Source organism: Ctenopharyngodon idella, chromosome 7 (assembly GCF_019924925.1).
Source record: "Ctenopharyngodon idella isolate HZGC_01 chromosome 7, HZGC01, whole genome shotgun sequence".
Taxonomy (NCBI): domain Eukaryota; kingdom Metazoa; phylum Chordata; class Actinopteri; order Cypriniformes; family Xenocyprididae; genus Ctenopharyngodon; species Ctenopharyngodon idella.
Genome location: NC_067226.1, coordinates 5,648,764 through 5,673,622, shown reverse-complemented (window position 1 = coordinate 5,673,622; position 24,859 = coordinate 5,648,764). Strand labels below are relative to the sequence as shown.

At 37.5% G+C, this 24,859-nt stretch overlaps 4 protein-coding genes across 8 annotated transcripts; 1 reads left to right on the top strand and 3 right to left on the bottom strand.

Annotated features, from left to right (window-relative positions):
* Positions 1–56: 56 nt before the first annotated feature.
* vrk3 (VRK serine/threonine kinase 3) lies at positions 57–9,339 on the bottom strand. 3 transcript variants are annotated; one of them, XM_051898861.1, is made up of 16 exons: positions 8,974–9,339; positions 7,589–7,684; positions 7,416–7,496; positions 7,088–7,189; positions 6,801–6,896; positions 6,528–6,662; positions 6,321–6,376; positions 6,168–6,234; positions 5,986–6,067; positions 4,327–4,429; positions 4,129–4,221; positions 3,923–4,055; positions 3,721–3,838; positions 884–942; positions 659–795; positions 57–315 (listed from the first exon to the last, which is right to left on the bottom strand). In XM_051898861.1, the coding sequence occupies exons 1-16, from the start codon at positions 9,134–9,136 to the stop codon at positions 304–306; spliced, it is 1,533 nt and encodes a 510-aa protein (XP_051754821.1). In that variant the 5' UTR covers positions 9,137–9,339; the 3' UTR covers positions 57–303. The 3 variants fall into 3 exon arrangements, with proteins under 3 accessions (XP_051754821.1, XP_051754820.1, XP_051754822.1); XM_051898860.1 differs by having other exon boundaries at positions 7,589–7,687; positions 8,974–9,338; XM_051898862.1 differs by lacking the exon at positions 7,589–7,684.
* Positions 9,340–10,058: 719 nt separating this feature from the next.
* LOC127515343 (trichohyalin) lies at positions 10,059–15,871 on the bottom strand. 2 transcript variants are annotated; one of them, XM_051898863.1, is made up of 3 exons: positions 15,550–15,871; positions 13,735–14,256; positions 10,059–10,892 (listed from the first exon to the last, which is right to left on the bottom strand). In XM_051898863.1, the coding sequence occupies exons 1-3, from the start codon at positions 15,854–15,856 to the stop codon at positions 10,513–10,515; spliced, it is 1,209 nt and encodes a 402-aa protein (XP_051754823.1). In that variant the 5' UTR covers positions 15,857–15,871; the 3' UTR covers positions 10,059–10,512. The 2 variants fall into 2 exon arrangements, with proteins under 2 accessions (XP_051754823.1, XP_051754824.1); XM_051898864.1 differs by having other exon boundaries at positions 13,735–14,250; positions 15,550–15,825.
* A 582-nt stretch (positions 15,872–16,453) lies between these two features.
* gfod2 (glucose-fructose oxidoreductase domain containing 2) lies at positions 16,454–23,699 on the bottom strand. 2 transcript variants are annotated; one of them, XM_051899061.1, is made up of 4 exons: positions 23,552–23,699; positions 20,102–20,438; positions 19,610–19,788; positions 16,454–18,206 (listed from the first exon to the last, which is right to left on the bottom strand). In XM_051899061.1, exons 2-4 carry the CDS (start codon positions 20,352–20,354, stop codon positions 17,535–17,537), a joined length of 1,104 nt encoding a protein of 367 aa, XP_051755021.1. In that variant the 5' UTR covers positions 20,355–20,438; positions 23,552–23,699; the 3' UTR covers positions 16,454–17,534. The 2 variants fall into 2 exon arrangements, with proteins under 2 accessions (XP_051755021.1, XP_051755020.1); XM_051899060.1 differs by lacking the exon at positions 23,552–23,699 and adding an exon at positions 21,304–21,572.
* Positions 22,485–24,383, top strand: thap11 (THAP domain containing 11). Its single transcript, XM_051899066.1, has one exon. The coding sequence runs from the start codon at positions 23,118–23,120 to the stop codon at positions 23,874–23,876; it is 759 nt and encodes a 252-aa protein (XP_051755026.1). The 5' UTR covers positions 22,485–23,117; the 3' UTR covers positions 23,877–24,383.
* The last annotated feature ends 476 nt before the right edge of the window (positions 24,384–24,859 follow it).

Genomic DNA, 24,859 nt, shown 5'->3' with positions numbered 1-24,859 from the left:
GATTGAAATGTAATGTAAACTGTATATCAAGACCAGGGAGAAATTATTTATTGTAAAAAAAAAAAAAAAAAAAAAAAGTAAATAAAAACCTAAACTATTTATTTTAAAAATGTTAAAAGACAATAATAACATAAATCACAGTGATTAAAACTCAATCAATGAGAGCAAACAAGCATGCAAAGTTTGCACTGTAATACAATTGTAAAAACTGCAATAAAAGTTGCTTTTAAAAACATAAAAGCTTTCTTAAACATTCCATAAAACAATAAAAAAGCAACATTTCACACCTGTTAACTCTTCTCATTATGGTTTCACCTGTGGGGGGAGAAAGGAAAGTCAGACTGAGAATTCAACTTCCTTCACCTGCTGTCGGCAAGAATACAAGTTGCTGACTTGGAAGTTGCACATGCACACCTTCAAATTGTAATTACAACAGTAAACTTCCCAGTAATGAGGACCATTATTTTTTAATTTTGTAATCATTTCTGTATTTTTACAGCTGTCGCAGTTTTGAAATATGTGAGAATGAAACAGTTTCATATTCATAGCAACAATAAAGAAGTTGAAACATGATACCCATAATTACGTATTCAAAATTTTAAAGAAGGATCTTCCAAATAAGCTTGTAGCAGTTGTTTAAATATGGAAGTACATGTACCTGCAGATTCAGTGATTCATTCAGACTCCCACCCATTTTCTGTAAGCTCTTATGAAGTCCAGCTTTCAGAAGGGTGTAATCTGGTTTCTCGGTATACTGCAGGGTCATCACAGTAGACAGATATTCTTGTAATGCACCTAAATTGCACAGAAAACACATTACTTTGACTCCTTCACTGGTATTAAACACATGAGAATGACAAGAATAGAAAAAATGAATGCTCACTTGAAGCTTTCTTCTGTTTGTAACAGCAACTCAGAAGTCCAGGGATGTCAGAAACATACCTATAGGCAGGCAGAAAACATTGCACATTAAAGCACATTGACATAACTGTAGTCTTTCCTCTGTAAAGCGGTAAGTTTTCATTCATGAAAATTGTGTTCCTTTATGATTCTAAATGCATGTAATATAGATTAAGATGTTGTATTTAAAGAGACTAAAGGTACACTCATTGAAGGAACCGTTCCCCTGGAGTAAAGCACCTTGTCTGCAGCTCATGGCTCATTACTTGTGGCGATCGAACTAGAAGTCTTCTTTTTTAAAGGATTAGTTCACTTTAGAATTAAAATTTCCTGATAATTTACTCAACCCCATGCCATCCAAGATGTTTATGTCTTTTTTTCTTCAGTCGAAAAGAAATGAAGGTTTTTGAGGAAAACATTCCAGGATTTTTCTCCATATAGTGGACTTCAACAGCTACCAATGGGTTGAAGGTCCAAATTGCAGTTTCAGTGTAGCTTCAAAGGGCTCTACACGATCCCAGCCTAGGAATAAGGGTCTTATCTAGCGAAACAATTGGTCATTTTCTAAAAAAAAAAAAAATATATATATATATATTTTTTAACCACAAATGCTTGTCTTGCAGTGCTCTGCGATCCGCCATGCATTACATAATCACGTTGGAAAGGTCACGTGTGACGTAGACTGAAGTACTGCGGTAGGGTGAAAAACTTCATCTAATTGTCTCCTCCAACTTCAAAATCGTCTGACATCGTTGTTTTACCTTTTTTTGTAAGGCCGTTTGACTTAGTCTTTGCAGACTTAGAGCAGTGCAAGATGAGCATTTGTGGTTAAAAAGTATATACATTTTTTATATTTTTTTTATTTTAGAAAATGACCAATTGTTTCGCTAGATAAGACCCTTATTCCTCGGAAGGGATCATGTAGAGCCCTTTGAAGCTGCACTGAAACTGCAATTTGGACCTTCAACACGTACCTCAGTGAAGTCCACTATATGGAGAAGAATCCTGGAATGTTTTCCTCAAAAACCTTAATTTCTTTTTGACTGAAGAAAGAAAGACATGAACATCTTGGATGACATGGAGGTGAGTAAATTATCAGGAAATTTTAATTCTGAAGTGAACTAATCCTTTAAATAACTAAAAAAAAAAAAATATATATATATATATATATACACACAGGTGCTGGTCATATAATTAGAATATCGTGAAAAAGTTCATTTTTTTATTGTAAATTATTTTAAAAAATGAAACTTTCATATATTCTAGATTCCCTACATGTAAAGTAAAACATTTCAAAAGTTTTTTTTTTTTAATTTGTTGATTAGAGCGTACAGCTAATGAAAGTCCAAAATCCAGTATCTCAAAATATTAGAATATTTACATTTGAGTTTCATTATATGACCATCCCTACAGTATAAATTCTGGGTATCTTTTGTTCTTTGAAACCACACTAATGGGGAAGACTGCTGACTTGGCAATGGTCCAGGAGACAATCATTGACACCCTCCACAAAGAGAGGAGGTCACAGAAGGTCATTACTGAATGGGGTGGCTGTTTACAGAGTGATGTATCAAAGCATATTAAATGCAAAGTTGACTGGAAGGAAGAAATTGGGTAGGCAAAGGTGCACAAGTAACAGGGATGACCGCAAGCTTGAGAATACTGTCAAGTAAAGCCGATTCAAACACTTGGGAGAGCTTCACAATGAGTAGAATGAAGCCGGAGTCAGCGCATCAAGAGTCACCACACTCAGACATCTTCAGGAAAAGGACTACCAAGCCACTTCTGAACCAGAGACAACGTCAGAAGCATCTTACCTGGGCTAAGGAGAAAAAGAACTGGACAGTGAACAGTGGTCGAAAGTCCTCTTTTCAGATAAAAGTAAATTTTGCATTTCATGTTGAAATCATGGTCCCAGAGTCTGAAGGAAGACTGGAGAGGCACAGAATCCAAGCTGCTTGAAGTCTAGTGTGAAGTTTCTGAAGTCAATAATGATTTGGGGGGCTGTGACATCTGCTGGTGTTGGTCCATTGTGTTTTATCAAGTGCAAAGTCAATGCAGCCATCTTCCAGGAGATTTTGGAGCACTTTATGCTTCCATCTGCTGACAAGCTTTATGGAGATGCTGATTTCCTTTTCCAGCAGGACTTTAGCATCTGCCCACAGTGCAAAAACCACTTCCAAGTGGTTTGCTGAGCATGATATTACTGTGCTTTATTGGCCAGCCAATATGCCTGACCTGAATCTATGGGATATTTTCAAGAGAAAGATGAGAAACAGTCGATCCAACAATATACAGATGATCTGAAGGCTCAATAGTGCCTCAGCAGTGCCACAGGCTGATCACTTCCATGCCACACTTCACTGATGCAGTAATTTGTGCTAGGAGCAAGTCATTTGCTGTAATATGTCCTGCCGATCAAGTATTGAGTGCACAAAAGAACATACTTTAAAGAACTTGAACTTTTCTGTTTTGCAAATCCATTTTTTAATTGATCTTAGGAAATATTCTAATATTTTGAAATACTGGATTTTGGACTTTCATGAGCTGTACGCTCTAATCATCAAAATTTAAAAAAAAAAACTTTTGAAATGTTTTACTTTACATGTAGGGAATCTAGAATATATGAAAGTTTCATTTTTAAAAATATTTATAATAAAAAAAATGAACTTTTTGATGATATTCTAATTATATGACCAGCACCTGTATATATATATAAAAAAGTAATGACCAATTTAAAAGAACGACTAACCTGTAAGACTAGTCTAAGCAGTTTATGTAACCAGCCACTGATTAAGGTGGTTTTGCATTTTTCCTTACTTCTCCTTCTCTGCAGCAATAGAGCTTGTTTGAGAGAGGTGACTCCAGGGTAGTGAGCCTGTCATCCAACACAGCATACAGTAACCTAGAGACTGCAGGTCACTGCGACGAGAAGGACCTGCAAAACACCCATAGACATGCAAACTAGACTTGCTTTCTGACATGGATAATGTAAATAACGCAATGAACAACTGACACTTACCAGCCCCCTTGTGAGAATCCACACTGATGAAGTTGATGTTACCCTGGTGAGGAGTGCGGCTACCCTGTCGGTATTCCACATGCTTTCCACCAGGGCAAAACCTAAACGCGTGACCAAAGCCAGACAAGAAAACCTACAAAACACAACAAACACTTTAATAATGTATAAAGCTCCACATTCGGTTCATAAGAGACATGCTTACTGACCTCTGTGTGACTGTCAGTGTTGATGTAAATATTCCCTGCATGGATGTCTGCATGGGCATATTCCTTCTCGTGGATGAATTCAAGTGAATCCAACTACAAAACAAATACACATCTTATATATTGTGCTGTTTCATAGAATGGCATAGCTAGAGCAATACCAAAAAATCTGAGATTTAAGCCATTCAATGGTACACTCACTAGTCGTAGTGCAAGTTGAAGAACAGCCTTCTCAGAGAGAGAACTGGTCCCTTCATCTATGACTGTCTGCAGTGGTTGGCCTATGCTGGGAAAAACTAAAAACCTACAGGGAAGTGTACACGGATACAATTAGATTCCACAATGAGGTCATACTTATTGAACTGTTTTTATCTTTACGTACAATCTTTAAATGCACTTCTCTACACTCACGACACAAGCCTATGGAAATCAGTGAAATGCAAAGCAACAACCAAAGGCATCAGTCTGCACATGTACATAGACCAACATCAAGAAAAGTAGATGGGGTGTGGAAACGTGCTGTATGTGAAAACATCCCACTGTTTCATTGGACAAATTGACAACTCGATTGCAAAATGAATTGCTGCTGGCTAAAAGACAATGATAAGTCCATGTTCAATGATATGGAAATAAAAGACCATTCTAAATGTTAAACCATTTTTGTAATGTAATGCCACAATGTAATGTCTTGAATTATCTCCACTTGGAGGCTTTTCTCACTATTGTGATGTCCCAGTCTACGCTGTGCGTCTGTTTGGTTGTGTGTGATTCTTAGGTGCCTTCTGGAGGGGGCGTGGCCGACACACCTGACACTTGTTGGATGCAGAGTTAAAGCCACTGAGATCGTTCGTGTGGGAGCTTTGTTTGAATGATCGTCTGGTTCAGCATGGCGCTTGATGGCCTGCGTTACGCTGAGTGTCCTGCCCGGCCCTAGAACGTTTCTTTATTTATGTTTTATTTATGTCTTTTTTGTGTTAAAATAAATGTTTCTGCAAAGAATTGGCGCGTCTGGTCTCCTGTTTGTTGCAGCCTAAGAGCCGGCTGTAACAATATGTATTGACATCTGTGATTATATATGCACTGCCATTCAAATGTTTGGGGTCAGTAAAATTGTTGTTTGTTTTTAAAAGAAGTCTCTTATGCTCACTAAGTCTGCATTTACTTGATCAAAAATACAGTAAAAGTGTGAAATATTATTACAATTTAAAATAACTGTTTTCTATTTGAATTAGTGTTATCAAAAGTGCCAACTTCGATACCAAGTCGATACTGAAATTTAAAAATGTGACCTTTTGAGCGCTGTTGAGCGGATTCGTAAACACCTCTGATTGGCCATTGTGTTGACACGCTCAACATATATGTCTGTGATTGGCTACAATGATCAACACACGGGTGTGTTTGAAAGCACGTGGAAAGCGCAGAGGTGTTTACGAATCCGCTCAACAGCGCTCAAAGCGTCACATTTTTAAAACTTCAGTATTGACTTGGTATCAAAGTCGGTACTTTTGACAGCACTAATTTGAATATATTTTAAAATGTAACTAATTCCTGTGATGGCAAAGCAGCATTACTCCAGTCTTCAGTGTCACATGATCCTTCAGAAATCATTCTAATATTATGCTGATTTAGTGTTCAAGGAACATTTCTTATTATTATCAATGTTAAAAATGGTTGTGCTGCTTAACATTTTTGTGGAACCCGTGGCATGTATTTTCAGAATTCTTTGATGAATAAAAGGTTTAATTTAATGCATCCTTACTTAATACAAGTATGAATTTCTTTCAAAACCCACAAATTTTGAATGGTAGTGTAGTATAATATTCTATAAAGGTTTCTGAACAGATCCACAAATCCACATACCTATATGCTTCATGGAGACCAAATCCTACACATGATGGAATCCCAAGGAAGTCCAATTTGTGCATTTTCATCCATTTCTCCACTATTGAAAAAAAGAAAAAGAAACAAAGTTGTGTTTATTTATAAGCCCAGCTGCAATAATCGGGTTTTATATATCCATTGCAAGTGCTAAAATGACTGACCTGCATCAGGTTTGGCTGCTCTCAGATGGAAGTTCTGCTCATTGAACAGGTGTCCTTCTTTAGCACCCTGAGGAAGAGAACCCAACGTTATCAGGACCTTCCTCACAAACACACGCACACAGACAGGCTACATTTTGTGAACACAACACTCACCAATCTCAACATGTACTGGCATTCATTTGGGTCTGCATGCTGATTTGCCTGGCACACTAGATTAGACAGACAATATTTAGCCACATTTATTGCATTGCTGTTATCTTTGTCTTAACCATCTGAGAAAAAAATTAAGATGCATAGATGGATACATTCACACACATGCCATTAATGTGGACTATAAGGATTGATAGTCAAATAACTTACCTGCATATGTCAGATCTAATTCTGTTTGCCACAGAAGTTCAACCAGCTTCCACTTTTTGCTTGACTGGTCACAAACCACCAGACCCTCCTGGACAGGCTCCACGGTGCACACCCGCTTCCTGCCTTTGGATTTAGCTAAAAACCCACATAACAACAAAATGAAGCCATTTAATATGAAACACAATAAAGAAATGTGATGTAATCACTTTTAGATATCATGTATTATCTTTCGATATAAATTGAGCAGTTTGTCCTCTATATAGTGCATCTTACATGGGCTTTGAAGAAATGAAGATGTTTGCTTTGCCTCCTCATCTTTAACCTGGGGGGAAGCCTTATGTTTTCGAGGTGACATCGAATGCGTCTTATCTGAAATATTGCAGCACACAAAATACTTCAGGGCACACTAATAAAAATCTCTTAATTTTGTGTTTATTAATAAGAGCTTGTCATATTTGCAATTTACTGCTATATCTGCTATAATTACATAAGCTATAAGAAGAACACCAAATCTAAATTTAAAGTCTACATCCAGAGTTTCCCAGTACACGACATCTCACCTGGAGTTTGAAGTGTAACCGAACAAGTTTGCTTCGCCTCCTCTTGTTCTTTAACCTGGGGGGATGCTTTTCCTTTTCCAGGAGACTTCAACAACTTCTTATCTGGGATAACACAAAAGTCTTTCACACAAAATCCTGCAGCATTCAATGTTATAACACTGTTGACATGCATTTAGCAGAAAACTTCTATACAAGTAATAATAACGTGACCATTTTTGACATTTATTCTGTGAAATAACAGCAACATCTGCTCTAATTACTTTTGGCTATAATAAAACATGCTATTTTAGAAGATAATGTATAGCGATTTACAGCATAGTGTGTCTACCTGGGGTTTGGGTTATTATGGACTCCTCTTTCACCAGGGGGGATGTCTTACGCTTTCGAGTAGAAGGCAGAGACTTCTGATCTGAAATAAAGCAGTCCTCATTCACACAAATTCTAGCAAGTCTACAAAGCCCTTGTCTCTACTAAGGAAACACTCAACTCCCTCAGACCCACCTATACAGTCCGTGGCTGTGCTACTCAAGGTCTTTCGCCGTGTCGAACGCAAAGGTGGGCGAATCAGTGCAGATTGTGAGGAGTCTCCAGCAGAATCTACTACAAAAAAAATTTGGATTTTTGTGTTGCCGGTACGCATTTTAAAAGAAGCAAATGGAGTCATAAAGGAGACTCAGACAGATGGCATATACACAGACTTGCATGTATTATGCATGCATACACTACCATTAAAAAAATCCCAAACTTTTGAATGTTGAAAGTCTATTATGCTCACCAAGGCTGCATTTATTTGAACAAAAACATAATAAAAACAGTAATATCATGAAATATTACAAATTAAAATTAAAAATTACAATTAAAAATAACGTTTCTATTTTAAAGGATTAGTTCACTTTCCAATTTAAATTTCATGATAATTTACTCACCCCCATGTCATCCAAGATATTTATGTATTTCTGTCTTCAGTCGAAAAGAAATGAAGGTTTTTGAGGAAAATATTCCAGGATTTTTTTTCCATATAGTGGAGACAAAATATACGTTTCTTTTTTTTACGTAATATACGTTTTTTTACCGTAAGTTGAATAGGGAAGACGTATTCATCTTTGATGAATATAAAGTTCGAAATAACATTTATTTGAACTATAAATCTTTTGTCATGTTATTAATGTCTTTAATCCCACTTTTGATCAATTTAATGCATCCTTGCTGAATAAAAGTATTCATTTCAACAACAAAAAATCCTTACTGACCCCCAACATTTTAGTGTATTAAACACTTCTGCTAGTAAAAGTGACCATCATGGCATTTACAAAAAAACCAACAAATAAATAAACTAAGCTAAAATATATTTCAGGGTTATTGATTACTTTGAGAGAGTCATTGTTTTTTCCCAAAAACAAAGATGTCTGGTTTGTCTTGTTAACCTATATCATAAGGATGTACTGCATAGATATGACACAATCATTCAGTTAAATGCTGATGTTACATTAAACCCACTTTGAAACCATTACTACTAGACAACTCTAGTTTTGAGTCAGATTAACAGTGTTCAAATGGGTTAAAATGGAAATCTGGACCATGATGTCACCTAGATTCACATGAATAAATCATTTTTTTTTTTTAATTGCAGATAGGAACCCAGCAAGCACTTGGTCCACGAAACAGTCATGTAACGTACTTGCGTATTAAAGTAACGATGAAGACATGAATCCATTTAAGATGTTCATAGCATTACTGCATGGCATGACCATGTTGTTTTCTTAGCCTGTCTGCTTTTTTATATTTAGTCAGCTTGTTCTGCCTCTTTGATCAACAAATTGTAGTCCTTTCTGACACATTTCGGACAAATGTAATTAAAATAAGGTTTAACTAAAACCCATATTTACCTTCCATGGCGCTCAGAGATGACAGCACAGAGCATGGATGTAGCTCGGATAGCTGTGAAGTTACAGCTTCTGTCGAGTCTTCTGGGAGTCTTCCACCACATGAAGGACAGAATTTGAACCCAAGCTGTAACTTTGAACCACACTCAGGACAGAAATTCAGCATTATGACGGCAAATTAGGCGCGGTAGGTGGGAATGCCACTCGGCTAAATGTGCTGGCAGTCACTGACAAAAGGGAAGCTCTTCCAACGATATTTCCAAATGTTGACTGGCGAATCAGCCTTCAACAGACATCTTTCGCACCATTGTAACCAAAACGTTGTAACACAAACCACGTGATCGTTTGCAGCTGACGTATTACGGCAAGAGACACGGACCAGAATTCACGATTTTCACATTTTCTTTTTAATATGAACGATGAGCAATATATTAAAATTGCTCGTGCCCTTTTCTGTTGCTGAAAATGAGCCATTCTAAGGCAAAGATTACATTACAAAACAGTAATAATTTCCTACATTAATGTTTTGACTACAATGAAAATCGTCGTTTACTCATCTTCATATTGCTGATACAAACCTGTTTGACCGACTTCTGCTGAACACAAAAGATGATATTTTGAAAAATATTGGTAATCAAACAGTTCTGATGACCACTGTCTTCCAGTGTATGGACAAAAATAAATAAATCACAGAGGAAAAAGGTCATGAGGGTGATAAAACGACAGAATTTTCATTTTCATATCTTAACTAAAACTTTAACACTAATCTTTTGTTGCCATGCAAGCAAACCAGTATGTTTTTGAAAGTTTAGAGAAATAAAAATGAATTGTAACAGTTTCAAGGTTCACATTTTTTTCCTCAAAAAAATGTGTCAAATGTACAAAACAGGGTTGGAGACAACAGTATGTAATGTGTATAAAACAAATTGTTTTAAATTTCTCTTCACATAAATATTAATACTGTACCATCTACTCAGCCCTCACGTTAAGCAAAAGTCTGTTCAACTAAAGTTATAAAATTTTTTAAAAAATGGCATACGTTATCAACTCCAGGACAGGAATAACAAAAATACAGCCCAAATGACTGATGAAGGAAATTTGCAGATAGCTTTCTTTTTTATTCCCAGTGCAGAAATGTACAAAAACACTTGAATACATTCACACACTGGTCAATTTTGGAACGAACATGAACTTTTTTTTGTGTTAACACTCATATATACATGTATATATACAGCATGTGAGTATATCTAATGAAAACTGATTTTCTAGTTATCTGACATGAAAGGCCTTCTCATTACGAATCTCTATTTTAACGGCAGGAAATCTATAATTTGCATGCATGTACGTGTTGGAAATCCTGGAGGGTTAAGGTAAACTTTCATTTAGCTAAAGAAAATACAACATCCCTGTCATTTCCCCCACTCCCACAACCCCATTCCCCCAATCCAAAGCAATCTTGTAAAAATAAAAAGGGTAAAGAAATAACTATTTCCATAAAAAGGAAATCATTGTTTCCTTGTGAAACAGACATACTGAAGTATATCAACAATTGTAAAATCCAGCAGTCTGTCCCTGCGCATGAGAATTTTTCCAGGAGTCCAGTTCTTGTTTCTGCTTCTCCAGCTCCTCTTTCTCTTTCTGAAACTCCTCTCTCTCCTTCTGCATCTCCTCTTTTTCCCTCTGGAGTTCATTCTTCTCCTTCTGGAGGTCTTCTTTTTCCTTCCGCAACCTTGCGTGCTCCTGCTCTTGTTCACATTTCTGGTTTTGAAGCACTCGGCGCTCAGCATCCATTTCACGGAACTGCTGCAGTAACTCTTTCTGCAGCTGTATGCTCCGCCCCTCTTCCTGCTGGACACGCCTCAACGCCTCTGTCAGCTCCCGCTCTCTTTCCAATATACGCACGCCCTCAGACCACTTAGCACCTAAGAGGAAGAGAAAAAAATAAAATAAATAAATAAATAAATAGTGATATTTTTGCTGTGTTTTTGTCATTTTATATTATATAGTATACTGTAGTACATTAAAGCGATAGTTCCCCTAAAATTAAAATTATCCCATGATTTACTCACCCTCAAGCCATCCTAGGTGTATATGACTATCTTCTTTCAGACGAATACAATCGGAGATATATTTAAAAATATCCTTAGTCCTCCAAGGTTTATATTGGTAATGGAGGACCGCGTTTTGAAGTAAAAAATGATGCATCCATCCATAAAAAAAGTAATCCATACAACTCCAGGGGGTTAATGAAGGCCTTCTGAAGCAAAGTCATGCAGTTTTGTAAGAAAAATATCCATATCTAAAACTTTCTAAATTCAAATAACTAGCTTCCAGCGGACGACCGCAAAATGCGCAAGTCGACTTGCGCCAAATGAGTAATCCTCTGACGTGATGTATGACGCAGGATGTAGGAGTATTGTAAGCTTAGGCGCCTCTCGTGGTTCAAACAAATAGGGCTGTGCAACAAATTTAAGCTCCTCTTCTCTTATATTGAAATCCTCAGAAATTTCTCTTTAAAAATGATCATTTTAGACTTATAATCCGAGACCGGTGATTTGTTTTGCTCTATCCTATGTGCCTCAAACAGGGTTTCTGCAGGTTTCATCAAATCTAATTTAATGCTTATTTTGAAATTTTTTAATGCCATATTTTATAATATATATATATATATATATATTCGTTTAAAGTCGCTAGATGATGTCATATGGCAATTAGAATATTCATTATGTCATTAAGTTGCATTCACATTCTGCCAAGTGTCAGCCCTTTAGATTTGTTTGCATCTCTGCTGCTACTCTTTGTGCTCACATAATGTATTTTAATGCAGCCAAAATCCCAATAAAACTATTATCTATTTGTTTATTTTTTGTTGTCAGACAATATGAAATAGTGACTGAAACACAACCCATTAAGCCTACATGCAAGCCTCGACATTAAGCTTGTCCATTGTGCTTGTCCTATGGAGAAGTAAATCGGTCATTTACTTGGCTGAGTAAAAAAGTTGCTTGTCTGGAGAAAAAAAAAAAAAAAAAAGTATTTTTGTGTGGTGTAAATATAAATTTATTCTGAAGCAATATTCTTTCATTCAGATTTCAGAATATTCTTTATTCTGAATATTCTTTAAGAATATTGCAGCTTTGACATATTTAAATCTGCATATTTGTGATATTTACCCCAATTTTTTTTTTTTACTATTATAAGGGGCGTCCCCCCAATTTATTAAATGTATGATTCTTCTTTCATTTTAAATTCTTAAATTTGATCAATAAATTTTATTAGAATAATAACACACTATAGGGCTGTTACCAATCAAATAAGTGAGTCATTCATTCATTCAAATGATTCGCTCAAACGGCTGATTCATTCAAGAATAAGGCAGCTGTTTATGAATGGGTCACTGAATCATTGACTCAACCGATTCGTTCAAACCGCTGAATCACTCAAAAACACGGTAAAGAAAACATGGTTGAGTGTGGCTGTGAGATACGCTATGGTTCTGCTGTGATGTTTATTTGGAACTATTTTCACTTCTGAAACAGAACAAAAACAGTCAATATTCCTTCTAAAATGTAAGTGACTTAATATTAACTACTTGTTTATTATGTTGTATGAAATCAGTGTCAAGTTTACAATCGTAATGGTATTCAGGAAGACAGCACTCTTGGTCGTGTGATGTTGCTTAACTGTATCATGTGTTACAAATATAAAAACTCCACATTTTCAATTTTTACTGCAGTATTTAACCGAGCTTCTTGTGTGTGCTGCGCTCATTTGTTTCGCTTTCTCCTGTTACCGTCAGTACATTATATATTATATAACCTATTATTATCCATTATCGATCGCCACTTGCACTAAATGTAATAAATAAACAGAGCAGACGCGGATAGAGGTGTGCTTGTGCGGCAGTACTGGAGAGTCTACTTGGGCCGCTGTCCAAAACAGCGTTACGGCAATTTTGCACCGGCCGTAGGCAATTACCAAACTGGTTCCGCGTGTGTATCACACCAATGTTCATATTTTGTGACAGCAAATCAAAGTTATTAATTATGAAGGCTATATTCTAAATAAACCGGTAGTATTATTTTTCTTCAAAACTATCTAAAATAAATTAATGCCTTTGGGAATAAAATGTAATGACTTTTAATGCCTTTTAAGGCCTTAATTTTCGCTAAATCCATTTAATGACTTTTAATGCCCCGTGGAAACCCTGTCAAAGGATACTCTTCTGTCGCAAATCGACTTGCGCATTCTGCATACGGTTGTCCGCTGGAAGCTAGTTATTTGAATTTATAAAGTTTTGAATATGAATGTTTTTCTTACATAAACGCATCACTTCTCTTCAGAAGCCTTTATTAACCCCCGGAGTGGTATGGATTACTTTTTTTTTTTTTTTACTTCAAAATGCGGCCCCCCATTCACAACCATTATAAACCTTGGAGGACTAAGGACATTTTTTAATTTTTAAAATTCGCCTGAAAGAAGAAAGTCATATACACCTAGGATGGCTTGAGAGTGAGTAAATCATGGGATAATTTTAATTTTTGGGTGAACTATCCCTTTTAGTTACACTAAATGAAAGTGAGATATTGCCTCGGCAACTAGCTGAAACAAAATAAGTTTAAGGTTTTTGTATATCTTCTTTTATTTCAGTTAACGTCAATTATGGTTTTAGATCTAGTTAACTATAATAACGCTGACAAAACATCCTTTTCACACAAAATGCAAATATGTACATTGATGAGAAGAGTTAAAAGCAAACTATACCTGAGTATCTGTCTAGGCTGGTACTGCAGGGTGAACGGACGTCACGCTTCGGTGACACAATTTGCGATCTGGTCGGGGTCCCGCTTGCTAATGTGGGAGAGGAAGCAAGCCGGCTCGGATCTTCAGATTTGCGCTTGTTAGGCCGCTTTTGTGGGTGATCCTCAAGTTGTGCAAACTCATTGGGATGCTTATGCTGTAGATGTCTGATAAGGTTACTTGTGCTACTCCGGTGCTGGATCTTCTCCATGCAGAGCAAGCACAGGGCTCGTGGCTCCTGGCCAAGCTTCCGGTAGTGCACCCACACGGAGCTCCACTTGCGAGTATTACCTGGGGCTTCATCCTCTTGTATTTCTTTCCCATCCCCTTCATCAACAGGCCCCTCGCCTTCCTCATCAGCCACCTCTGCTTCAGCTGTCCCCTCTCCAGCTGCAGCACGTAGGATCCCTTTGATGGCACCATCCATTTCGCCATCTTCTCCCACAGACTCCACCTCTACCTGTTGCTCGTCCATTAACACTGTAACTTGGCACCGAGAGAAAAAAAAGAGGAAAAAAGTAGTTGCACTGGTTATTTAACGTTGCTACATTACATTGCTGTGCAACAAAAGTAACAACAAAATGCAAAAGTAGGGTTCCAGAAGTAAAAATCCCATTCATTTTTTTCTATAAGTGATAGAATTGATTTTTAATGAGAATTTTAAAACCTTCAAAGACAGATATCATTTAAGATGCTTCATGAGATTGTAGTTCTTTCTCTCATTAAATCTGTGTAGAGCACAGTCGGTGTCTTTTTGTCTGATCCTGCTTTTAAAAAGGACGTGCACTGTTGCACTCTATTGCCTGATAATTTCTACACATTCAAGTTCATTAAGTGGATAGATGACTGAACAGAGCGTTATTCGATATGGAAGCTGAGCACAAACATGAACAGGTGTTGTACGTCAAAGCAGTTTCTATCCATTACTATATATTTTTGTATAAAAAAACGTATAGAAACAAATCATCTTGGCTTTAGCCAAGCCAGCTAGTTTTTTTTTTTAAAAATCGCGCCCATCCGGGAATATGGCAGATGGTACATCACGTGACGATTTCGGGTCAAATACTGTTCAATAATTTAGATTTCAGAAAATGACATACCCTGTGTAGAATGTATTAATCACTGATAATTCGTATATGATATGACTTAGTATTTCACACAGAATGGGGTCGTTACCGTTGAAGGTTTTCGGTCCCGTTTATTCTGGACAGGAGGGGGCGGGGTGGCTCTTTCTGTCAAAGCACCGTATATTGCCGATCCAAATCAGCGACACGATTCAAAAGATTCATTCGTTTGACTGAACGAGTCGAATCGAATCGATTCCCGTCGGGGAAATTCGTTTAAGATCATATAAAATATGCTTAATTAGCCTTCTATCATTGAGCGACGTAATAGACAATTGTTTGAAAAAACAACATGGCGTCGTTGCGACATCCACCCAAAACCATGGCCTAAGCGAAACTCTCGTCACTTTGACACAAGACTCTGTAAGACGAACCCGTTCTTACTGCGGAGTCGATACTGAATCACACAATCACAACGAGCACAGTTTTGAACGATAAAGCGCCTTTATATTGGCTCCTGGACTTACATGAGGTAAGCTATAAGCACGTGCAGAGTAGGCCAAATGGAAGGGAAAACATCACAAACCAAAGAAAATACATAAGGTGTCGATTCTGAGCTCCAAAACCAGCCAGTTGTGTCATAGACATATCAGAGTACATAATGACAGTCTACATTATGGTAAACATTACGAGACAATAATTTAACTTTTCATACCTTCCACGCAACCAGTGTCGTTGCGCTTGGATACCGCATCTGTCGCGGGCTTCCTTTTGTCCAACGAGGAAAAATCTGACGGGTGTTTCGTTCTTAAATGGCGAAGCATGTTTGTTGTGTGACCAAAATACAAAACCGTCTTCATACAGAGAAGACACAATACTCTTCTGTCATCCTCAGCTTGGAAAAATGACCAGACTATACTTCGCTTTCGTGCCGCCATTTTCGAACGAGTCGACTTTGAATACTGACTGACTGATTGCCTTATTCTAGATGGTAACCTTCTGTGCGTGAAATTCTCGCGCATGCGCTTTGTTGCTGATGCTTTGGTCACTGAGCAAAAATGATTTGAGAGTAAAACTCAAAAATAATATCTCCTCTGTATTCTGGTGACATTGAACATATTGTTGATATATATATGATATAAGTTGTATATTATAAACATGTCATATGTATTTTTTGCATTGATGATAAAAAAAACAAAAATAATGTGAATATCTTTTTCCTTAATGTCTTTATAAATGTTATCCTTACTGTTAGCATATATAATACTTGATGTTAATTTTTTTTACTGATGTCTTATGTTATTATGTAAACCATTTTGTTTTGTTTTTAACTGTTACATCCATGTTTTGATGGAAATAAAAATATAAGCCTATACAAGACATAAAATATATAAAATAATAGTTCTTGTGTGTACATCCCTTTGATCGACAACGTTAAACTGTATGTCTGTTTTCAAACGTTTTAAGTTACTTTGTTTTTGTTTTTTTTGTAATAATAAAGTTGATGAATGCCAAATTGTCAGTGATTGACCTGTTTATAGTGAAAATAGAACTACACATTAATAAATACAGAGTTTATTATAAATAAAATACTGTGTTGTTGGTGTAAAAAAAAAGGATTTTTCTTTTTCTTTTAATATTTATTAAATCTTAAAGTCCAACACATGTAATGACAAAACTTTACATTAGTACATGTGAATAAAAAAAAGCAACTGACAAGGCTTCACATAGCTTGAGAATCCTCTGCTTGTGATTCTTTACATTTTGCAAAGTTTCTTTTTTTTTTCTGTCCATCATCATTGCTGTAGGATCAAACATGTATGTAAATCGCGCGAGAAGTTCAGACGAGGGTTACCATCTAGACACGAGCCTTTAGCGCCCCCTCTGCTGGGTAGGTATTCGTGTTAAAGCCACATTTAAAAAGAACTAAATAAGGTAAATATTTGTTGTTATTCAACAGGTATTTGTGTAAAAACCAGAAGTAAAAATATTTAATTAAATTAAGTAAATATTTATTATTAAACTTATAACAATGAATTAAAAAACACCATCCACACACAAAACCATCTCTCTTGAACTCTTAAACAGTGCAGACACAAATTCAGAAATGAAAACATAATTTAAAAAACTTTGTGCAGCTTAGTAAAACCGTTAACATGTCCAATGCATTGGACATCAGGATATAAGTCACAACAGGTTTATTACAGTAAATGATATCTAGTGTCCAGCATAGTACGTTTCTCAGTGACAAGTACGTTTCTAAAGCTCTCTCATGTGCACATATACAGAAAAAATCCTCAGCAGAGCACAAGCTTATATTCACTACTCATATAAAATATAAAAACTTGAGGGGCTCACACTTAAACCCAGTGACTAAAAATTTAAACTGATCACATAAGAAGGAAAGCACTAAGTTTTCACAGATAAGCTTCGCACATCTTTTTTGTGTTACAGTAAATAGGCAACAAAACAACCCTGAAACCACAATTCCTAACCAGTGATGCATCTCCAGTGTTTTGCGACCCAACTCCCCTGATAACTTAAAACTTTCAGTTAGCACGCATGAACTTTCAGTTAAATTTTGCATTCAGTTTCAGGTACTTTGTTTAAAATGAAAGCATGGATATCTGATTATAAAAGAAGGTGAATGATGTAAAAAGGCTTGGTCTTCAGATATAGAATGTAACAGTGTGTGTAGTGTTAGTTTGGCAGGGTCCTGTGGTTGTGGTTTGGGTCAACATCCTGTATCTTGACCTCCACTGACTCCCATTCTCCAGTGCGATTCGATCGTTTGATAGCATCCACAACTGTCTGTACATACAGCCCATCCTCAAAGGAGGCTGCCATGGAAACAGGATGCCGCACCCAAGAGCGCCTGTCCTCTTGTGCCTGAAAAGAGAGTCTGAGCTGAGTCACCATGCTGTTCAGTCCCCTGACAGATGGTCCTACACCTTCTCCACCATCAGTCAAAAGAAGCTCCTCTACTTGCATGTTGGTCCGTTGGCCATACAGCTCTGTTCCTCGAGCAATGAGCCGTCCTGATGACCCCACAAGCATGATCTCATGCACATCTGTGCCAGGTAGATTGAAGTTTAATGTAACGCTGCAGACCACACCTCCGCTCATCAGCAGCTGAAAGCAAGCATAATCATCTGCGGTTACAGAACGAATCCCTCCCGCTGGGCCACTTTGACGTACGAAAGTCCGGAGCATTCCATGCACTCGCATAGCCCGACGTCCCGTGAGGTGGCTCAGGAGGTCAATGATGCAGGAGCCCACTGTATGCAGGCCACCTCCCCCCATAAGCTCCTCCCACGCCCAGCCATATGATTGGCTGAGCAGTGAGCCTCCATAAACACGTGCTTCGCATACCTTGAAAAAGAGAGGAAAAAAAAAAGTGAAGTGAATGAGTTTATTATTTTAACCAGTCTGAGTTAAATAAAGTAACATATGCCTTAACAATATTTACAAAGTGAAGATGTCAATATGTTTGACAATTTAAGAATGGCTTACAACTTTTAAAGGCACAATATGTAAGATTTTTGGATTAAAATATCCAAAAACCACTAGAAAAATGTTATATATTTTGTTGACTTTTGTACTTACATTATCCCAAATGTTTCCAAGAATGTTTAAATCCAGAGAAATAAGCAATTTGACATCATACTCGCGTTATCCTTGGTTTCTGGTTTTATTTTGTAGAAACCATGGAAACACTAAAGATGATTTAATATATTATGTTTTATTAGACAGGTGAGCAACTGTTTGGATACATTCATCAACAGAAAACTAATCATGTTATATAGCTCAACACAGAAAGTCTTATTGTTTAAATATTGTTTTCTTGATTTACTGTGAGTACCATGTTTTACCATGCCTAATATCAATCTAGCTTACTGCAGTGTGCAACAAGTGTCTCATAGTAGCCGCTGAGTGAACGCAGAGTAGCACTATAACTCGGCCCTGCTCTGCTTCATACCACAGTAACGTTAGTAATCTCATCCATGAACATGATTTTTGCCTGAGTGCCGCCCTTATTTTTTTTTTTCACCGGCTGTAGACATGAAGACAACGCATCCCATGATTCCGTGAAATCAAGGTGTCATCAAGCTATGCCTTTGTTTTGAATAAGAGACCTCTAGTGGCGAAAATTTACATAGTGTGCCTTTAACTAAACTATTATTATGCATAATTTATTTTTTTTTAAATCACTAAATCTAACAAAAAATATATAAATTATTTATTGATTTTATATTAAGACTTTTAATATTTAATGTTTTTGAAAGAAGCCTCTTATGCTAACCAAAGCTGCATTTATTTGGTCAAAAAGAGAGTAAAAACAGTAATATTATGAAATATTATTACAATTTAAAATGTATTTAAACCATTTAAAATGATGTTTTGTGTTTTAATATATTTTTACTCCAGTCTCTAGTGTCACATGATTCAACAGGAATCATTTTTATATGCTGATTTGATGCTCTAGAAACATTTTTGACTATTATCAATGTTGAAAACAGCGGCTTAACCTTTTTGTGTAAACAACTTTTTCAGGATTCTTTGAGTAGAAAAAAAAAATAGCATTTATTAGCAATATAAATCTTAACATTATAAATGTCTAGTCACTATATTAATATAATTATATAAATTATCGTTATATAAATATAAACTTATAGTTTTAGAATTAATTTCTTACTGACTTACTAATAAATATATATGTATATATATGTATATATATATATAACTAAGATTTTTTTATATATTTTTTTGCATACCTGCAAGGTCCCACAATAACCCTCTCCTAGAAGGCGTTTGATCTGGACAAATGCAGGCAAGAAGCGCAAGGAATTTCCCATGATACTCATAAGCTGTGGGTAATATCTTGCCGCTGTCACCATCTTACAGGCATCTGTCAGTGTAGCTGCCTGCTCACTGATCACATTTTTACCTATACCTATAAACAACGAGAGCAAAATGAGCATACAATGATGATCAAAACTGAAAATGTTCTATGCCTGACAAGTTTCTGCTTGAAGCAAGTGCTTTATCAACATAATCTCAACTGTGCTGAGGGGTTCACTGTGATCTGAGTATGCAAAATTTGATCAAGCATGCAGGAAAAAAGCCCAATGTGGCTTGTGCCAAGTTGTAAAGTAAACAGTAGCACAGTAAACACTCTAGTTGAGTCCAGGAAGGAACTCAACCCAATCCCCTGAGACGACATGGACAATCAAGATAAGAAGCGAGAATAAGAGAATAAGTCTCACCTAGAGCTTTTACCGCAATCTGCCGTGTGTGTGGAGGAGGTGTCAATATGCAGACAAGGTGGACCTCCGGATGTAGCAGCACATCATCTGTCTGGCTGGTGGAAAAGGGAATGTCCAACTCGCTGGCTAGTGACTCTGCTTCCTCTTGTGTACGGCCCCAGACGGCCTGAACAGGGAAGCCTTCCTTTTGGAGCAATGGCACCAGGGCACGTACTGTCTGCCCTGTTCCAAACACACCCACTCCCGGCAACATTATTCAAACAGAAGACACTTACACGCCAGTCGGTGTCTCATTCCACACTGCAACTGTAAATCTCTTGCAACACAAATGCACGTCCTGTGAAAAGAGAGAGAAACATCAAAGTTCACTGACTGACATTTGCACAGCGATGAAAAATAATCTCCAGACACAGTGCATGGAGCAGCAAGCATGCCGACACTAAGCTCCAAGTTAAAATTAACCTCAGGGCCACTTCAGGCTATCATGATCAATAGACAATAGAGATAAGGAGCTGTGTGAACCCACTGTTATCAGTGGCTCGAGTGACAGCTGTCAGACACAAGCCTTGGGTGTTGCTGATCTACCAGCTGGCTTGCAATTTAATTTACATCCCAATGGCTGTGCACCTGCCCAGCAAAGGCAAATGAGATGCAAGCTGTGGTCTAAACAAGGTAGTTCCTGGTTGGGCTAAATGAAAATCTTTATTGGCAAACATCTATTTCTAAGTATATACATCGAGAAATGTTTACGTGAGCCAAACGGTACGACCACCATGAATATCCTTAAATAACTTATATGAAAGGGTGAATTTGACAAATTACACTGTTTTTAATTTAAAAAAAAAAAAAAAATGTAAACAATATCAATTTTGTGATCCATTTTAGAGGCACACTAGTATTAGCACCACTTCCTCGCGCTAATCCCCGGATGACGGGCGGATAGGCTAATCCTTGTTGAGTTTAAAAGTTTAGCTCTAAAAACATTAGGTGTGTTATATTATAAATTTAAATAAAATATATAAATATAAACCAACAAACTTGACACTTTTCCAACTAAAACATGCCTATTACACTGCGGATACATAACGTTGTAGCTTAGCCGAGCCGGGGTCCAGCCCTACACATTCACAAATACACATTCTTCCTCGCAGAGTTTTGAACTCGTGCCAATTCAGCGCCTCGGATATTAGTTCCATACTTACCGCAACACAAAGCCCTGTGATGCGATGGCGGTGCTGTGGAGAATGATGATGGCCAGAGGATGGTGGACACCTCCCTCCCTTTCTGATCAACACTAGTCGGGGCTGTGAGCTCTCATGTCATCTCAACAGCAAGAGGAAAAACAGGACAAACCCGTCACACCTCCCACCCTCTCAACGTAAGGGACATTCTTCGTCCGTCTTGAAATCACAGTACATTGTTTCGTGTATAAATCTACTGTGCTGCTGCTCATTGCTGTGTGGGCTTATCTCTAAAGCAAGATGTTCGATAATGTGCGCATGCGCAAAACCGTCGTGTTTTTTCTGCCACGCCCATATCAGCACATTGCACAAACCATGAATTCAGTCCTTTGGCCTCGAGGCACAAACACGTTTTTGTTGTAGAACTTAATTAAATATTGTTTAATAAGCAATTATATAACATGTTTATTTAACATATTCAAGAGCCATTGACCTTCTCGGCTGCATCTAATGAAAATAATACGTCCCGATTTTGACAATCTGTTGAATTGATATTCAAGTACTAAAAATATATTTTAGCTATTATTAAAAACATGCAACCATGTTACCACATGATTTCCACTTGTAAATATGCTTCATTCCTTAAAATTGTGACACCAACGAAATAACAATATTTGTACCCTTTCTAGGACATTATAAAATTACACAAATTAGCCTGTTTTGAACTGTATTTAGTCTTTCTAAATAAACTAGTTTATATAACCATTTGTTGAAAAAGAAAAATTGTACTAGTCTCTAATCTCTTTATTTTAGGTACAAACGCAAATTTGCATAGTGTTTGGGGCTTATCATAAAGATAAGCACCCTAGATTGACCTTTGAGTAGATGCTTTGGACTCTCTATTTCTATGATATTTTGTAATGTATTTTAAAGGGCAAAAATATAGGATATATATCATAGCTTTTTGTATCTATTCTCAGTTGATCATGCTGCTACAGTGATATGATGGCTTTATAATATAGTTATTTCATGCATTAAAAGGCAATTTCCCTGACAATAACACATTCTTCGAAATAAATGACTTTTTAGTTTGGTTTAATTGAATAACACATATGGTCTACTACTTGTTTGTATTGAAGACTCACTGTAATTGTTCATTTAATAAGACTAGACAGTCTCATTGCAAGCTATGTTATTACCGTACACTGGTCAGTGATGTAAATGTTACAAAATAGCATGTCATGATGATGGTGTTATGTTTTTAAAGGTTTTAGTCTATGTTTTATGTATTTTTGTTTGTTTTGAATTTAAACACCTCCAATTCATTAACTATAAATGGCTCCATTTCCAATTAAAATGTTAGGGGATGGCATAATTATTTAGAACAAGTCAAATTAATTACATAATAAATTGATACACAAAAATTAAAAAGTTATCAATTAGTGCTACAATGTACCATGCTTTTAACAACAGTAGTACTTTTTACTTTAATTACATTGATTTTCACAGGAAAAATACTAGTTCCATTTGTAGCATATAAATATAATTTAAAAACTGTCTCGTTTGGATAAGTGCAAGTTATAGAAGTTGTAACACTGTTACAAGACTCCTGGTTTTGAATTGTGAAGGCATCCAAACAAACGCCTATATCTGCGCAGACGCAAGTCTATCGACTCGCATTTGAAACCAAAACAGGAAGTCGTAAGTATTGTGGGACGTGTAGTTCCGCTTGTAGGCCGCTGGTCTGGATAACAGCACACGAAGGAACCAAACAAAACAAAATTAGGGAAACTTCTTAGGGACTGCAGTATTACTGGTGCATCTTCTACAAAATCATGCCCGGCTTTACTTGCTGCGTGCCCGGATGCTACAATAACTCACACCGAGACCGCGATCTGCGATTCTACACCTTTCCGAAGGATCCCACTCAACGAGAGATATGGCTGAAGAACATTTCGCGGGCCGGGGTGAGCGGCTGCTTCAGCACTTTCCAGCCCACCACCGGCCACCGGGTTTGCAGCGTCCACTTTCCCGGCGGCAGGAAAACCTACACCATTCGCGTCCCGACCCTTTTCCCTCTGCGCGGGGTGAACGAGAGGAAGAGTAGACGGGGAAGGAGCAGGAAAGTGTCAGCGGTTGTGCCCATCATCAGCTCCGTCGTTTCTACGGCTAACGAGTCAGCGCCAGTAGAGGAAGAGGGGGACACCGAAAACGCCACCCTGGTGCAGATAGGTCAGAACGGCCAGTACATCGCGCCCGTGGACCTCACCGTTTCGGGGGACGGTTCCTGCCTCACAGCGGTGGTCTCGGGCTCAGGTGGAGATCTATCAGGGGACAGCACGCCGTGCCCCGTGGCCGATCTCGCGCTGTGCGGGGCGGATCACTCGTACTCGCTCACCACCGGCACAACGTCTGCGGAACTGCTTCGGAAGTTGAACGAGCAGCGGGACATAATCGCGCTGATGGAGATTAAAATGAAGGAGATGAAGAACACCATCCGACAGCTGCGAGTCAATGAGGCACGGCTGCAGGAGGAGCTGCGGGAGCGGGACCGTCTGATCTCCGCCAACACCATCATAAAGAGAAAACTCTGACAAAACAACGCAAAGAAACGATGGACTAAAGAAGCATAAGATGATCTGTGCTTCTGTAAGACAAGGCGACGACAATTGTTTCATCGTAGTTCTCATTTAAACTTACTCCAGGACTCAGATATAGGCTATAGATAGGCTGTGTGTGTTAGAGCGCAGATACATGAGTTCAGCCTGTATGCACGAGCTGTCAGGCACAGCGCTACACGGGGACTGAGACGAGTTCAGCAGACTGGTCCTTCTCATTTTATATTTAATGATACACGTTTGTGTTGTGTGTTGAAGGCAGCAGACTCGAGATCTGCCCACTGCCACACTTCATGTTACAGGCACACAGAGACTGCTTCATAAGTGTGTAAACAAGTGCTTATCATTTGTTTTTGTTTTGTTTTTTAAAATCCGAGTGCATCAGGTCAGAGCTTCTGGTCCAGGTGAACTAATTCTTTACATGCAGGTTTATGCAGTTAGAAAAAAATGAATGGGTTGAAGTAAACTGCTTTTCAACTATAACTTGTGGGACTCTTTTTGTGGAATGACATTTAAGCAAAAAATTAAGTTCTGAATCATTTTTGTAAGATTCTTTACCACACAAGTTATGGATATATTGCTGTATTGTGTGCTAAAAAAAACTTCTATTTTTCTATTTGAAGCCTCATGTTAAATTAAAGGGTTAGTTCACCCAGAAGTGAAATTTCTGTTATTAATTACTCACCCTCATGTCGTTCCATACCCGTAAGACCCGGAAGAAATCTGAGTGTTTTTTTTTTCTCCCATAAAAAGCAACATAAATACCACATTCAAGGTCCAGAAAGGTAGAAAAGACATTAGTCAACATGACTACAGTAGTTCAACCTTAATGTTATGAAGCGACGAGAATGCTTTTTTTGTGCACATAAACAAAACAAAAATAACAACTTTATTGAACTATTTCATCTCTTCCCTGTCAGTCTCCTACGCTGTTTACGAATAGTGTATAGACAGTGCAG

Bases quoted from the DNA above. Each gene is read 5' to 3' on its own strand.
- vrk3 (XM_051898860.1), bottom strand. From the start codon at position 9,136: ATGCTGAATTTCTGTCCTGAGTGTGGTTCAAAGTTACAGCTTGGGTTC. The intron at 7,497-7,588 runs GTGGGTCTGAGG...GCTTTATTTCAG, and splicing joins CACAGCCACGGACTGTATAG to ATCAGAAGTCTCTGCCTTCT. The intron at 7,190-7,415 runs GTAGACACACTA...GTGTTATCCCAG, and splicing joins CATAATAACCCAAACCCCAG to ATAAGAAGTTGTTGAAGTCT.
- LOC127515343 (XM_051898863.1), bottom strand. From the start codon at position 15,856: ATGCGCGAGAATTTCACGCACAGAAGGTTACCATCTAGAATAAGGCAA. The intron at 14,257-15,549 runs GTATGAAAAGTT...CTCGGTGCCAAG, and splicing joins CGACACTGGTTGCGTGGAAG to TTACAGTGTTAATGGACGAG. The intron at 10,893-13,734 runs GTATAGTTTGCT...TCTTCCTCTTAG, and splicing joins CAGCCTAGACAGATACTCAG to GTGCTAAGTGGTCTGAGGGC.
- gfod2 (XM_051899061.1), bottom strand. From the start codon at position 20,354: ATGTTGCCGGGAGTGGGTGTGTTTGGAACAGGGCAGACAGTACGTGCC. The intron at 19,789-20,101 runs GTGAGACTTATT...CGTTGTTTATAG, and splicing joins GATTGCGGTAAAAGCTCTAG to GTATAGGTAAAAATGTGATC. The intron at 18,207-19,609 runs GTATGCAAAAAA...CTCTTTTTCAAG, and splicing joins GTTATTGTGGGACCTTGCAG to GTATGCGAAGCACGTGTTTA.
- thap11 (XM_051899066.1), top strand. From the start codon at position 23,118: ATGCCCGGCTTTACTTGCTGCGTGCCCGGATGCTACAATAACTCACAC.